At 29.7% G+C, this 16,430-nt stretch overlaps 1 protein-coding gene across 1 annotated transcript; it reads right to left on the bottom strand.

Moving 5' to 3' along the window:
- Window positions 1–762: 762 nt before the first annotated feature.
- On the bottom strand, window positions 763–2,569 carry LOC145055602 (3-ketoacyl-CoA synthase 11-like). Its single transcript, XM_079003953.1, has 2 exons — window positions 1,861–2,569; window positions 763–1,732 (listed from the first exon to the last, which is right to left on the bottom strand). Exons 1-2 carry the CDS (start codon window positions 2,464–2,466, stop codon window positions 929–931), a joined length of 1,410 nt encoding a protein of 469 aa, XP_078860079.1. The 5' UTR covers window positions 2,467–2,569; the 3' UTR covers window positions 763–928.
- Window positions 2,570–16,430: the final 13,861 nt, after the last annotated feature.

Below are 16,430 nucleotides of genomic sequence, written 5' to 3'. Positions count from 1 at the left end.
CATTCGATACATTTGGTTTTCTCGCATCAGAGGCGGTGGAGCTCCTTAATTGAGTCCAACGGGTCATGCATTCTAATGTCATATCTCCTAGATCCACAAATGTTATTTTCAAAAGAATTGTTTTTGCCATCCAAAAAAGGCTAGCGACGCAGCTTGTTGCCCGTTTTCCTTCACTCGATATGTATTGAACTAAAATGTTAGTGAATATATATAAGATGGTACGTTATTATTTTGATATATGAGATTTTTGTATACACACTTTATATATTAGTATTTATTATTGAAGTCGAATTGTCTTCATAAAACAATTCATAAACCATATATATACACACTTTATATATTACTAGCTTTCTTAGATTTTATAAATAAATATGGATCAACAAGTTTTTGAAACTTGATACTCAAAAAAAGAGATTTAAGACCATGAAGCAAGAACAGTCAAAATATTTGTTAGGCCGTTGAAAATTTAGGCCCATAAGCAAGATTTGAGTTGAATATTCAGGCCCAGAAGTAATATTTTCTTTTTGGTAGATGATTGTTGCCTTGTTGGGTGTCTAGATGTTATAAGACCCATGAGAGGCGTTATAGACTCGACACAAATATGGCAAAGGAGAAGAGAAAGAAGAGAGAAAGAAAGTGTCAAGAATAGAAAAGGTTATAGACTCGACACAAATATGTCGACCCTTATAGCTAGCAAAAACATGCTAGCTAAGCATGCCTAGCACCACTCCAAGCAGTCTAAGAAACTCACATTTTATTCATGATTTTTTTTAAATAAAAGTTTTTAGTAATAACGATAAATAGCTAAAGACATATGAGCATTACAGAATATTTAATAAACAATTACAATTCATATTTCGCAAACATTACCATAACATGGTAATACAATCTTTATTGCATAACACAAATATCCGTTTTATACTGTTTATTATTTTGAGGGTTCAAAAAATATAGGTAATGGTTCATCGTCACAATCCACATCAACTGGGAACCCATCGATCTCATCCGTCCACGGGTTCATCTCATCATAATCAACGGTCCGCATTGCACACCACATCACACTGCTACATTTGAAACCAGACCCGAACGCAATCTGCCATACCCGATTCCCTTTTTTGACCCGACCCTTTGCCTCTGCGTACGCTAGCTCGTACCAAATAGAGCTGCTGGAGGTGTTGCCGAATCTATACAGCGTCATTCTAGAAGGTTCCATGGCAATCTCATCAAACCCTAGGTTTTTCTGTAATTCATCTAGCATTGGCTTCCCGCCGACATGCGGGAGGAAGAGTTCAACGGATTTTCCGTAAATTGGTATGTAAGGTTGGATATTCGCCGTTGGCCGGAGTTTTCTTGCGATGCTGTTTGTTAGGTATCTGAGTTTTTCTGGTAACGGTAGGATTAGTTTACCTAGCGTGGTTGCGTTTGATCTGATGACGGTGGATGCGACTTTGAAGAGGTCTTTGGTAATGGTGACGCCTCTTATCCCAGCTTCGTCTTCTTCTTGAAATATGCAGTTGTACGAAGGGTCGGAACTTGATCCATTGGTGTGTACGGTGTGGAGGAGTTCGTATTTGCAATTGTGACGATCGGAGGGACGGTTTGAGAGGAGGATCGCCGCACCGCCGACGCGGAAGAGGCCGCTGGTAAGGAGCTTGGAACGATCGTCTCCAACGTAGCAGTTCTCGGTAACGCCCTCTGTACTCATCACTAACGCATAGGAATCCTGATGCACCTGTGATATATCACCAATTCTTGTTACTTATCAAATTATAGAATCCACAGCTATGGTGGAAGTTAGTTTTAGCAGTGTTTATTAGCATGCGAAAAATAGATAGGGCTCTTCTGTTGCCAAACATTAACCTGCAGGAGGTTTTGAGCAAGGCCGATTGCCATGAGTCCTGCACTGCATCCCATCCCAACAAGATTGTAGCTGATGATGTTTTCTTTAAGCTTATATCTGTTGACAATCATGCTAGAAAGAGTTGGCATAGTGTTATAAATAGTACAATTCACAACCAGTATTCCAATGTCTTCACATCGTACACCTGTTTTAGCCAACAGCATGTCTATTGATCCAAAAACTGTCATCTCCATTTCCCTTCTGGCTTCTATCATGCACGGATCAAAATCTTTTTTCAGTAAGACATCTGCAAGGTAGGTTGAGTCACCAAGTCCCGACTTGTCTAGAATCTTCCTCATGAAATGCACCATTTCTTCTGAAAAATTTCCCACGTGCTTTAGTTGCTCGACCCAGAACTGTTTTGTAAGCTTCTGAGCATCTGGGGGCTTATAGCATGTGAAGTCTATTAAGTAAACTCCGCGTGAACGTGAAGTTCTTTTGGTGATGTAGAAACCTAATAAAAGAAGACATATGAGTAAGGTTATTAACATAATTTTTGCTTCGGGATTGATATTGGAGTGAAAATGGTGTTCCTGGATATTCGTCAAACTGAAGATAATAGGCATGATGTGTGGAAGCTACACAAGAAAGCTTTTTAATTGGCAATGTGTTTACAAGCTGCTAAATCTTGTGATGGGTGCGAGTTTCATGGAAGGTTTCCAATGAAGCTTTTATAAGCATGGATCTATATATAGACACGAAATATCATGGAAAATCACCATTAGTGTTCATTTAATTTGAACATGGGGTGTTGAGGTGTTAGTGGACAGTTGCATAGGGCCTAATTTTTTTCATTATATATTTTTATTTAAAAATAAAAAATTATAATAAAGATAAAGACCATTTTTTTCTTGTTCGTCCTAACCTTTAGAATATTTAATTTCGTCCTGATTCAATAACGAAGAATACAAGGATGCTACTATTTTGCATATGGGATATTATCCAATTTGAGCGGTAGTTGTGAAATCATATACAAGTCCCATAACGAGAAAAAAAAAAGTTTAAGGCGATACAATAATCAAAAAGAAAAGATGTGGAACGTCCTTTTGGGTCCTCAAATCATGTTGAAGCATAATACAACATTCGATACGGTCAATGTTGTCAAACACAACAAAATATATAATATATATTTGCATTATTCTATGCAAGATATGGCGCTGTGATATCTCTGCTTCATCATACTGATCCTTTTTGAAGAAATGAACCCAAAAATACTCAATGAATTAGTAACACCGAAACCCACCACCAACTTTGTAGATGTTTAAGATTATATTGAACATGTCTACATACTATCTCAAGATACCTAGTTTATTTTAATTCTCGTTTTATCATTTAAATTATCGTTTTAGGATTTTATTTGTCATTTTATCATTTTAATGATTATTTTAGGATTTAATTTTTTCTTTTTGTTGCAATATGTTTTTTAGTTATTTTTTATGTTTAATTTTATTTTAATTTTTTTTAACTTTTAATTTAGTTAATGTTAATTTAAAAAAATTAAAAAATGATTGAACTGTGGTGAATGAGAAAAATAAATTTACATATGTTGTGTGATGGGAAGACATGAGACGAAAGAAAAAGGTTGATCTCAAAAATGAATTGGAAGAGATGAGAGAGGTGGACTCCTTTTACCTTAAGTGTTTGTTTTTTCTGAGATAAAATGTCTGCAATCTGCGGACCACATCTGTAGATCTCTGCAGTAGAAGAGGTGGACCAAACGTCTGCAGTTTGAAAAAAAAAGACTGTTTGTTTTTTTAACATCTGTGGGCTATTAAAATAAACTGAAATCTAAATAAACTGATTTTTTTAAACTTCAAAGTGATTTTTTAATACTTTTATGATTTTGTTATAAATAACTAACGAATCTAGATCAACTTTTATGTATTATTGTATAAAAAATAAAAATAAAAATGGTATGAATTAACGTATATATTTGATAAAAATCAACAACTTTGGTTGCAAAGTTATAACTAAACATTATAATTAGTGATCAAAGAATTTGATACATAAATGAGTGGAAATAAACTTCAATTTTATCAATTAAATCCATTAAAAACGTAACATAAATATTTTCTCGAGAAATTGACGATACTGTATTAAATAATGGATTAAAAATATTTGGCAAAAAAGATATAAGAATATATTATGATTTTTTTTCATATTTATATAAACAACTTCAACGACTATTATTGTAATAAATCTTTATTTATAAATCTGTCAAAAATATAATGTGTGTATCGTCGAACGTTTTTTTTTTTTTAAGTTTTGTAATTTTTTTCAAATTGTTTGTCATTAATAAAGTTGGAAAAAATATAAATTAAAAAAAAAACTTTAAAAAAATAAAGATATGGGAGTATATGTTTTTTAGGTAGAAGATGTCAGAAGACTCTGATCCACATCTGCGCTAAGAAGAATGCGCGTAGACCTTTTTAAGTCTGCAGTCTTTAAAAAAAAAAACAGTCTGCGAAAGCTAATGTCTGTACGGCACAGACATAAAAGGTCACGCAGATCTGCGGACAAAAAACAAACACTACCTAAGAGTGTGACCGGTTCCATAGGTTTGACGATCACAATGAATTAATTGGTTTTAATATATAAAAGAAGAAATCGTATGTTTTCATACTTTCAAATATTTGAGAAGAAATGGATATTGTTAGATTTCATATGTAAAAGTAATTAAGGTTCAAATTCAAATCTTTTTTTCATTTTTTTTCACTAAATACTCTATTTTGAAACTTTCTTCAAATGAATATTGTTACAGTTCATATGTAAACGTAATTAAACTTCAAATTCAGTCTTTTTTTTTTTTTTTCATTTTTTTCACTAAATACTCTATTTTGAAATGAAGTTGGTACGAAAGAATCATAAATATTTAAATTTTAAAATTGGACAAAAAAAAAAAAAAGATTTTTAGAGGTCATCCGCAAAAATCTCACATTTTAATAAGTGGTCGCCTACGAAATTTGTGGTTATTTTCTCGTCTAACTATTTTTATAGAAAAAAAAACTTGATGAGATTAACTAAATTTGTCATTTTCTTTTTTCTTAGTTCTTTTTTTAATATAATATTAATGAGGATGTTAACGGTTTTTGTTTTTCTAGTTTTTTCAATGGAACTTATTAACAACTAAGTATCCTTGGAAATATATATAATTTTTTACCATTATACAAACCATTCATTGTTCTTCAAACAATTACTTATCTATTATATTATTACTATCGATCCCTCGTCTTAATAATATTTATATTTTATTTCATTTGATGATATCAGTATTACATACTAATAGCTTTATAGTGATTAATATAAGAGATAATGACTTAAAAGCATAATATATTTTTTGATTTTTACATATATGGTCACTAAGTTTTTTATTTGTGCACATTTACCCCTTCAACTTGTTAAATTGTATACATTCAGTCTTTATGACCGGTTACTTCAGGTTAGCCGGAAAAAATAACTTAATAGGGTAATATATTTTTCGTTTTGTACACATTTAGTCCTTAATATTTTTGTACACATTTAGTTCTTAATATTTTTTTGTTTCAAAATAAGTCATTTTTGTTTTTGTACTCATTCAGTATCTATGAATGATTTCTTTAGGTTTTTTACACGACATCTTACGTGGGTCAATCATTGATGAAGTGTGTGGGGCTGTTGATGTTTATGTGTAACGTCTCATTTTCACAACAATTTTTATTTTTATTTTTAAATAAGGCAAAAGTCCCTAATTATAAATCCATTATTAAGAAAAACGGTTTATTCCAAAATACATTTATCGAAAATGAGAATAATATAAGAAATGATGAATCCTCAATACTGTTGATGAGTGTGTATAGTCATGCCTTCGTCTTCCCATGATACACCATAGAACCTGTAAACATAAACAACTAGTAAGCACAAAGTTTAGTGAGTTTCTCCAAAAATACCTGATACAACAAATGTATTATCATGCATAACGGGCCTACACTCATAAGATTGGAATACCTTGGCCCAATCAGTCATCAGACTGGAATGCCAACATGCAATAGGTCCAATCAGTCATCGAACTAGAATACCTAGGATTTGTCGACAAGCCACTTTAATCCAATCGCTCTTCTTGAGCCTCCGTGCCTACGGTTTATAGCCGACTTGCACCAGGTATCTTGGCCTACAGCATATAGCATGCCCACCTCAACCTATCCCACCACCATTATGTCTATCCCACGTGATGACGTGAGAAAAACTTAAATAAATCATTTATATGTACTGAATGGGTACAAAAACAAAAATGACTTATTTTGTAACAAAAAAAAAATATTAAGGACTAAATGTGTACAAAAATATTAAGAACTAAATGTATATAAAGTGAGAAATATATTATCTTATTAAGTCATTTTTACCGGCTAACCTGGAGTAGCCGGTCATAAGGACTAAATGTGTACAGTTTAACAAGTTGAAGAGGTAAATATGGACGAAAAAGAAAGTCAGTGACCAAATGTGTACAAATCAAAAAATATATTACCCTTTTAAGTCATTATCCTTAATCTAACTTATTAAATAAGCATATTAAAATTATAATAATTTTATTTTTCATTTGTTTTTTAACCACAAAATTGATAAACCAACACCCAATATATATATATATATATATATATATATATATATATATATATATATATATATATATATATATATATGTGTGTGTGTGTGTGTGTGTGTGTGTGTGTGTGTGTCTGTGTGTGTGTTTTAACCACAAAATCGATAAACTAACATCCAATATATATGTGTGCTTAAAATAAAATACGTGGAGTAAATGCTGGGCTTACATTTTTCACCTCTATGAGATATATTTTGAAAATAGATGGGGAGGGGGGGGACACTTTCGGATGTATGACAGGTTCATCAACACCATGTGTTTTTAATGAGAATGGATGAGCAAATAACAAATCATCAAGCTCGTTCGTTAATGTATTTGCAATGAACCTCATAAATAGAAAAATGATTCGTAGACAATATTTTTTTCATATATAACAATATGTGTTTTAAAATGTTGTATTGTATAAATCCACAAAGCATAAGTTGTTGTGTATGAAGAAAAATTGTTGTATACGAATCACTATTCCATAAATATAATCATTTTTTTTAGGGTTTTTTATGTGCCCAAATCTTTTGGCATGTATATGTATTGATAGTTGATAATGATTATGTATTTTACATTTCATCTTTAAACTTTAAAAAATCATTCACTTGTGGATTTTTTCTTATAAAAGAATAAAGTTGTTTAAATTTTTTTATGTACGAGGACATCAAATTTGTGGTTGCACCCAATATACTAATCATTAATCATAACTAAGGGGCAGATTTACTATGTTATACGGGGTAGCATGGGTTGCCCCTTAAATTTTCCCGTTAAATGGAGTATAAATTTAAGGCCAATTCGTCAAAATCCGTTGGCAATCCATCAAAAAATTTGAAAATTGTGAATTTAATATAAATTTGTCTATTTATTAATGATTTTGTGACGAAACTGTCTTCAGAAATAACTTTTTTCTAATAATACAATCCCTAAAAAGTTTGTGTAACCCATGATTTTTATTTTTAGATCCGTCATTTTCTAAAATTATCATACTATATTATAAATAAAGTATTTTTTCCTTTCACCACATCAATTTGAACCTCCCAACTCTTCATATTTCCATATAACTCACTTAATTTATTAACTTAAATATGTTGCTACTTATAAAAATTATCATGAATGAAAAACATCTTGAATTATCAATATGATATACTAATTTTGTTGACTTCAATAGAATGTTAAATACATAACCTAAATTAATATATTAAATAAACTTTTAAAATATAGTGTAAAAATTAAAACCTAAACTAAAATATCAAATAAAGTTTTAAAAATTCAACGTACATTTTTTAAAATAGTTAAAAGGAAAATATTAGATACGATAAATATAAAAATCTTAAATCTAAAAGTTGAATTAACTAAAAGATGTCCAAAAACTATTTTTTATAATAACTAAAACTCAATTAAGTTGTTTTTAAATTAATTTATAAAAGTAATTAAAAATAACATAAAATTATAAATTAAATTATGTTACATTATTAACAGTGGTTGATAATCTACATATATTTATAAAGGAAATTATAAAGGAATCATTTTTCCTTTTACCACATCAATTTGAAACTCTCAACTATTCATATTTTCATATAATTTACTTACTTTATTAACTTAAATATTCTATTCATATTTTCATATAAACATTATCATAAATGAAAGATATCTTGAATTATCAATATGATATACTAATTTTGTTGACTTCAATATAATGGTAAATACATATCCTAAATTAATATATTAAATAAACTTAAAAATATAGTGTAAAAATTAAAACCTAACCTAAAATAACAAATAAAGTTTTAAAAATTCAACGTATATTTTTTAAAACAGCTAAAAGGAAAATATTAGGTACGATAAATATAAAAATCTTAAATCTAAAAGTCGAATTAACTAAAAGATGTCCAAAAACTATTTGTTATAATAACTAAAACTCAATTAAGTTGTTTTTAAATTAATTTATAACAATAATTAAAAATAACATAAAGTTATAAATTAAGTTATGTTACATTATAAACAGTGGTTGATAATATATATATATATATATATATATATATATATATATATATATATATATATATATTTATAAAGGAAATTATAAAGGAAACATTTTTTCTTTGCCACATCAATTTGAAACTCCCAACTCTTCATATTTCAATATAATTTACTTAATTTATTAACTTAAACTAGGCGAATGCCCGCGCGTTGCGCAGAAAAACTTATAAAGTTGAAGTTTTTACAAATATAAGTTTTTTTTTAATATTTAAATAACGTTGCTGTTAAATTTGATATAATAACTTGTATACTAAATTGATATATAATATATTGACTATTTTGAATTATATGATAATATGTACATCTATTATAACTTCATAATCTTAATCGGTTGAATGACTTCTACCCGCGAGTTACACACGAATAAAATTAAATATAATATATGATTTAATGTTATTTATAGTTGTTGTTATTGTTAATTCGTTTTTTTAAATTTGTTTCCTTAATTTTTTAATTACTATCATTATAATTATTTAAAACATCAAACATTGTTTTTTATTTTAAAGCTAACAATATAATCATTTATATAGAGTTATTTTTAACTATTGTTATTTTAAGTTATTTTAAACTAATTATTTCAAAACTTTTAATGATTATAAAAATATACTTAGGAAATACTTTAGTTAATTTGAGATTAAAATTTAGTTTCTGCATTTATCACTACAATTTCTCACTTTTAACTATTTACAAAATATTCTTCGGTTTTTTAAATGGAACTGAAATTTATATTTGAGTTGACATTGTAATACACAAAAACACTTATATAGTTGAAGTCTTTATTAATATATGTTTTTTTTAAATATAACAATAACGTTGTTGTTAAATTTGATATAATAATTCGCATACTAAATTGATATAATATATTGATTATTTTGAATTATATGATAATATATATATATATATATATATATATATATATATATATTATAACTTCATAATCTCAATCGTTTGAATGACTTCTATCCGCGAGTTACACTTTAATAAAATTAAATATTATATATGGTTTAATGTTATTTATAGTTGTTGTTATTGTTAATTAATTTTTTAAAGTTTATTTGCTTAATTTTTTAATTTCTATCATCATAATTATTTAAAATATCAAACATTATTTTTTGATTTTAAAGGTAACAATATATTCATTTATATAGAGTGATTTTTAACTATTGTTATTGTAAGTTAATTTAAGCTACTTATTTGAAAACTTTTAATGATTATAAAAATATCTTTAGAAAATATTTTAGTTAAATTGATATTACAATTTAGCTTTTGCATTTATCACTATAATTTATCACTTTTAACTATTTACAAAATATTCTTTGGCTTTTTCAGTGGAATTGAAATTTATATATTTATGTTGAGTAACGTTATATTTAAATTAAAAATTGAAGTATTTTGTCCAAACTATTCAAAAGTTGTAGTACTAAACTGATAATGGTTTAGAAACAACAACATTCTAAATCTAAGTAATTAAGTATAATATGTTAAAATTTAAAGGCATAACTTTATAAATAGAAGTAAAAATATTATTTTAAAATTGAAATTTAGTCTATTTATGATTACACTTTAGGTTAGATATTTATTTAATCTTATTAACCAACTTATAATTATTATTGAAAGACATTACAATTTATCAATTTTATCTATTTATAAAATATTATTTGAGTTGTTTAAGTTAAACTAAAATTTATATTTAAGTTGACCCTGTAATGTTATATCTAAATTAATAATTGAAGAATTTTATATAAATTGTTCCAAAATTATAAAATGATAATGGTTTACATCCAAACTTATATTAAAACTAATAAATTAAATATAATATGTTAAAAGTTAAAAAAACATAATTTTATAAGTATAATAAAGATATTATTTTAATATTGAAATTTAGTTTATATATGATTACACATTCGGTTTGATATTTATTTAACTTAATTTACCAAATTATAATTATTATTAGAAAGAAATTGAAAAGTCATGGGAGTTTCAAATAAATGTGGTGAAACGAAATAAGAATGGGAGTTTCAAATGAATGTGGTGAAAGGAAAAATGCTTCATTTATAAGTATATAATGATAATGATAATGATAATGATATGTTGTAACTTATAAACATTATTATAAATGAAAGACATCTTAAATTATCAATATGATATACTAATTTTGTTGATTTCAATATAATGGTAAATACATAACCTAAATTAATATATTAAATAAACTTAAAAATACAGTGTAAAAATTAAAACCTAAACTGAAATATCAAATAAAGTTTTAAAAATTCAACATATATTTTTTAAAATAGTTAAAAGGAAAATATTAGGTACGATAAATATGAAAATCTTAAATATAAAAGTTGAATTAACTAAAATATGTCCAAAAACTATTTTTTATAATAACTAAAACTTAATCAAGTTGTTTTTAAATTAATTTATAACAATAATTAAAAATAACATAAAGTTATAAATTAAATTATGTTACATTATAATTAGTGGTTGATAATCTATATATCTTTGTAAAAGAAATATTTTTTCTTTCACCACATTCATTTGAAACTCTTATAACTTTTCAATTTCTTGTTAATAATGATTATAAGTTGATTAATAAGGTTAAATATATATCAAACCTAAAGTGTAATCATATATAAACTACATTTAAATATTAAAATAATATATTTATTTCTACTTATAAAGTTATGTCTTTAACTTTTAACATGTTATACTTAATTTATTAGTTTTAATATGTTGTTGTATGTAAACCATTATCATTTTAAAGCTACAAATTTTGAACAATTTGTATAAATAATTAAATTGTTAATTTAATATTTCAACTTAAATATAAATTTTAGTTCATCTTAATCAACCCAAAGAATATTTTGTAAATAGTTAAAAGTGATAACTTATAGTGTATTTCTAATAATGATTATTATAACACCGAGCCTAGCTCATTTTGGTGGTTTGAAGCTTGGAAGGAGAAAGAAGAAGTTGGTAAAGAAGAACTTGAGTAGCTGGAGCTCAAAGATCCGAAATAGCATCATCATTTGGTACTCTTTTGAGGTAAAAAGCTCACAACTTGCCTCATGTATGCTTAGATCTATGGTAATGGTGTTTTGGACCTTTTTGGTCCCAAGAATGGATTTTTATGGTTCAAATTCGTTTCTAGACTTAGGGTTGCCACCCTTGGTGCTATTTGATTCCCTAAGACAGAAAAGTTGCCATCTTTAAGGTCTTAATGGGTTCATGCAAGATTTTTGGCCATCATTATGGAAGTTGATTGCTATTACGTGAGATTGGGACTTTTGGGGACATGCAAAGTCACCAAGTCCATGACTTTATGATTCTAGAGGTCCTAGATAGCTTGGATCTATGTTTGGATAGCATGGCTTAAGCATTAAGTTCTTAATGGTCGGTTTTTGGAGTCTGGACGCAAACGCACTGCGTAAGGCTCGAGAATGCATTGCGTTCCCATTGGGACCCACGATATGAATCGAAGAGGAACGCCTAACGTTCCACAAGGGAACGCGCTACGTTCGTTACGTCAGTGGGCCTCTTTGGGCCATTTCCTTGGACTATACTACTATGGGCCTTAGTGGATCATTCTTTTGGGATATTATTGGACTATATCGTATGTTGGGCTTGAGGGAAGGCCCATTTGAGAAGTTGGGCCCAATTTAGAAAATTGGGCCATAAGCGGGCCATTAGTGGGCTTGGAAAAGCTATATAGAATTGGGACCTTCCATGTTATGGATTTGGACCTAGGTCATGGGCCAATTTAGATCATGGGTAAAATAATCATTTTACCCCATGAAGGGTTATTGGATTTTGACTAAGTGTTATTTGATAATGCTAGCTCGGGGAGTCGTCGGGGTAGCCATTAGAGATTCCTTACTGTGAGATTCTGCATTCAACTTTGCGAGTTGATTTTCCTCCTGTATGAATGGGTTGAAGGCACCAATGTCGGCCTATATATGTATGCTAGTTCCAGACCAAGGTCCGATGCTAGGCAGAGCCTGATGTAGGTTTATATGTTTCTAAATTCCGATCCGATGTTGGGTGGTGCCCGATGAATGTTTGTATACTTGATGTCTTCGTGATTCTTGCATGTGTCTGTTTTGTATGTTTCCAGACTTCGGTCCGATGCCGGGCTATGCCCAAGGAATGTTTGTATGTTACCGGATTTCGGTTCGATACCGGGCGGGGCCCGCGGAATGTTTATATATTTTTGTTATGTGATTATTTATGTATATTTGTTGATATGCTTATATGTATACTGAGCTTTTCTCGATGCCGGGCGAGGCCCGATGAAGCGGGCAAGGCCCATGATATGTTATTATTGTTGGATTAGGTGTCTAAGCTCATAACTATAATTGGTATGTACTTGACCCGATAGTAGCATGGTCCATTTGAACCAGAGCAATTTGATAGGATGGACTTTTGAGAAGAGGTTATTTATGATTTATTAATATATTATAAGTTCTAATATATTAATATGAAATCATATTATTTGATTAGTATTGGTCAAGAATTAATTTGAAATTAATTTAGTGATCAAAAGAGACTAATTAAATATACAAGGACTAATTAAGTAAATAAATGATTTTTATAGTGTGGGCCAATGATCCATGGTTATTTATGATGGGCTAAACCAATATGATAGTCCATGGAGGTTTAACCCATGGAGCCTAAGTAATATGAAGGTTCATGTGAATTAGGGTTTGCATGGATGTAACCCTAGACTTTGCCACACTATAAAAGGACCCCATAGTCACCAAAATCGGTCCCATGCATTCTAAGAAGAGTGATAAACGATTTTGTGTGCTAAGTAGCCTCTCTCTCAAGTACTCCTTTGTTCATGGTGTTTGTGAACCATTTGAGGCATCAGATTTGAGGTGCTAAGTTCTTAAAGGCCAAAACTACAAGCTACAACAAAGAGGTAATTCCATAACCCAATTCTATGTTGTTTATGTCAATTGTATGTTAGTTGTAGGCTTAATGCTTTGGAAACAATATTGCATGTATAATTAGAGAAAACATAGATCCAAAGCATTTAGGGTTGTATGTGCACCATAGGATGTTGTAGTATACTAAAACCCAACAGTGGTATCAGAGCCTATGATTGTTTTCTGTTATATTTGATGCATGAATTATTTTTTCAAAGCTGAAAAACTGTTCCTACAACACCTACTCGACGAGTACATGATTGGAATTGACGAGTAGGTTGTTTTTTTTTGCCTTGAACTCAATGAGTCCATAGTTAGGCTCGACGAGTTGGATGATCAGACAACAGTTTTTCAGGTTTTTTGACCTGTTTGGGATTAGGATCATTACGACAAAATGTTTTAGTTCATAAAATTTGATTTTGTTGGTATGGTAATGATTATCCTTGTCCAATTAAAAGTTAATTGTCAAAATTTCAAGATCTGTGTTAGTTTAAAAGATAGGCTAATTTCTTGTAAATTGTTGATATGAATTGTCTTGACTTATGAGTTTAACTAGATCATAGATAAATTATATGATAATTTTTTATTTGTTAAAATATTGATCTAAATGTTCTTTAAAGTCCTCCATAACTTGTCCTCAAGTTATGGAACATGAAAAGTTTTTCCATAAAAACCACATTAAACTCATAAGTTATGAAAATCAAAGGTTTTTCAAGAGTTACAAAACTTGTCCTCAAGTTTTGGTATTTGAAAAGTATCAAATTAAGAAACCCTTGTAATTAAGAAGGTGTAACTCTTGGGTTTATAAATTACAAAAAAATTAATTAAATAGGTTTTAATTTTGAATTTTTATATTTAGAACCTTGAAGTATTTTAGTAGTTCAAATTGCACCTTATGGACTTTATTAAATTAATTAAAGTGATTAATTAAAAGAGGATTAATAATTCCATAATGACATGGGTTAAGTTTAATTAAATTAAGAGTGTAATTTATTAATAGATTAAACCATCTAGTATGTTTAAAATTTTAAAATACACCCTTATACTATATAAAATTAAAAGTTTAATAATTATATATGTATAAGTTAAAGAGACAGTCTTACCGTTAGTAGGCCTCATTCACGAAGTCAACCTATAAGGGGGGTATAAGGTTACAGCCTATAAAATGGTGGTTTAATGGGTGTCCACTCTCACCCACCGCTTCCTTGACTGGTGGAGGGTCGTTAACTGAACGGGTAGGATAAGACATTCTCATTAAAAGTATAATGAATACTTTAGGTAACTAAATGTATTACAAATTCTCAATCTTAGTTACTTAGAAAAAAATATGAATTTGGTGCTAACCCATGAAATTGCACTTTGCACCTGGCCAAGTCGTTAGTGGAGCGTGTGTGGTTAACTGACACACTAACTTGGACTAACAAGGGTGGCAAAGGGTAGCTCGACGTTTGTCATAGATCAATGGAGCGTGTGTGGTTAACCGACACATTGATTGGGTGATAAATGGCATCGAGAGTACCAAGCTAATTTGCATGGTTATTCACACCTTGTTTGTGATCCTCGGTATCCCAATCACAAAATTGAAAGGCATAATCGAGATTAAACATGCCATTGAAAAGTTCAATGAATCTCAAAAGATCTAGGAATTTCAATTCATTTAAAACCTAAAATTCATTTTCGTTTTTCATGGTGGAAATTGGTAAATCTTCATTTACCTACCTTCAAATATTTTACAATTGGATTATGACATCCCTCTTCCGAATTGTAAAATATTGTGTTGGGTCCTAGCCTTAATATTTCATTTGGGTGTTATATTAAGGACTTAAATCGACTAACTTGAATTTCTCCCTTATAGATGTCTAGTTCTAACAACTATGGTCTTCCTCATCCTTTTGGAAAAAAATTTCTTTATAAAGATGATATTCCACAAGACGATCAAGGTGAAAGATTAATCCCTTCTTCGTGCTGTAGTGGAACTTCACTTCCTCCACCTCCTCCAATAATTCTCCCTGAACCACAAGTTCAAAGACTTGAAAAGTTCAAGGTCACTCAGACCCTATTAGCTAGCAAACACCAAGATGGAAGGTCGGTGTGTGCACATGTCTTGGAGATGAAGTCACACATTGACAGGCTGGGAATTTTAGGAGTCGATGTCTCAAGGAAGCTGGCTATTGATTTGGTTCTTCAGTCACTCCCTGAGTCGTATAGTGACTTCATTAAGGAATACTATATGAAGGATCACGACATGACCCTTATCGATCTTGCCTATTTGCTTGTTGCTGCTGAATCGGCAATGATTTGGCACACTGGTAAAACAAATTTGATTGGAAGATCTACTCCCCAAACTTCCATGGACATTAAGAATGGAAACATTGGAAGTCCAGAAAAGATTTCTCTTTCAAAGGGAAAGGGAAAAGCTAAGTCTGTGATTGTCCTATGTACCATTCCCAAAGACTCCATATGTTTCTATTGCCAAGAGAAGGGGCACTGGTTGCGAAGCTGCCATCTTTACTTGAAAGATCGCAAAGATGGTAAAGTCAAAAAGTTTGACTCTACTTTAGGTAAAATCCACTATCTAACTCTATGAAGTTCCTATTTGGATATTCGTAATACATGATGTAATATAATTGTTGGGTTTTGTATACCACACCATCCTATGGTGCACATACAACCCTAAAAGCTTTGGATCTATGTTTTCTTTAATTATACATGCATATGGTTTCTAAAGCTTTAAGCCTACAACTAGCATACAAATAACATATGTATAATAAGACTAGTTTTAGACATACCTCTTGATGTTGTTGATGTTGCTAGAAAGATTTCGGCCTTTAAGAACTTAGTGCCCCAAGTGTTGCACCTCAAATGGAATCACAACTCACCTAGGACAAAGGTGACTCTTGAGAGAGAATTTCTATGCACCAAAAACACCTCCATGAACTCC

Source organism: Lactuca serriola, chromosome 5 (assembly GCF_051521515.1).
Source record: "Lactuca serriola cultivar US96UC23 chromosome 5, Lser_US96UC23_V15, whole genome shotgun sequence".
NCBI lineage: Eukaryota > Viridiplantae > Streptophyta > Magnoliopsida > Asterales > Asteraceae > Lactuca > Lactuca serriola.
The sequence above is the reverse complement of the archived record's forward strand: the minus strand, read 5'-3'. Positions and strand labels throughout refer to the sequence as shown.

What these genes read in the sequence shown, in the direction of transcription:
- LOC145055602 (XM_079003953.1), bottom strand. Translation starts at nt 2,466, where the DNA reads ATGCCTATTATCTTCAGTTTGACGAATATCCAGGAACACCATTTTCAC. An exon ending in TTGCTCAAAACCTCCTGCAG is followed by an intron (nt 1,733 to 1,860) that starts GTTAATGTTTGG and finishes GATATATCACAG; the next exon opens with GTGCATCAGGATTCCTATGC.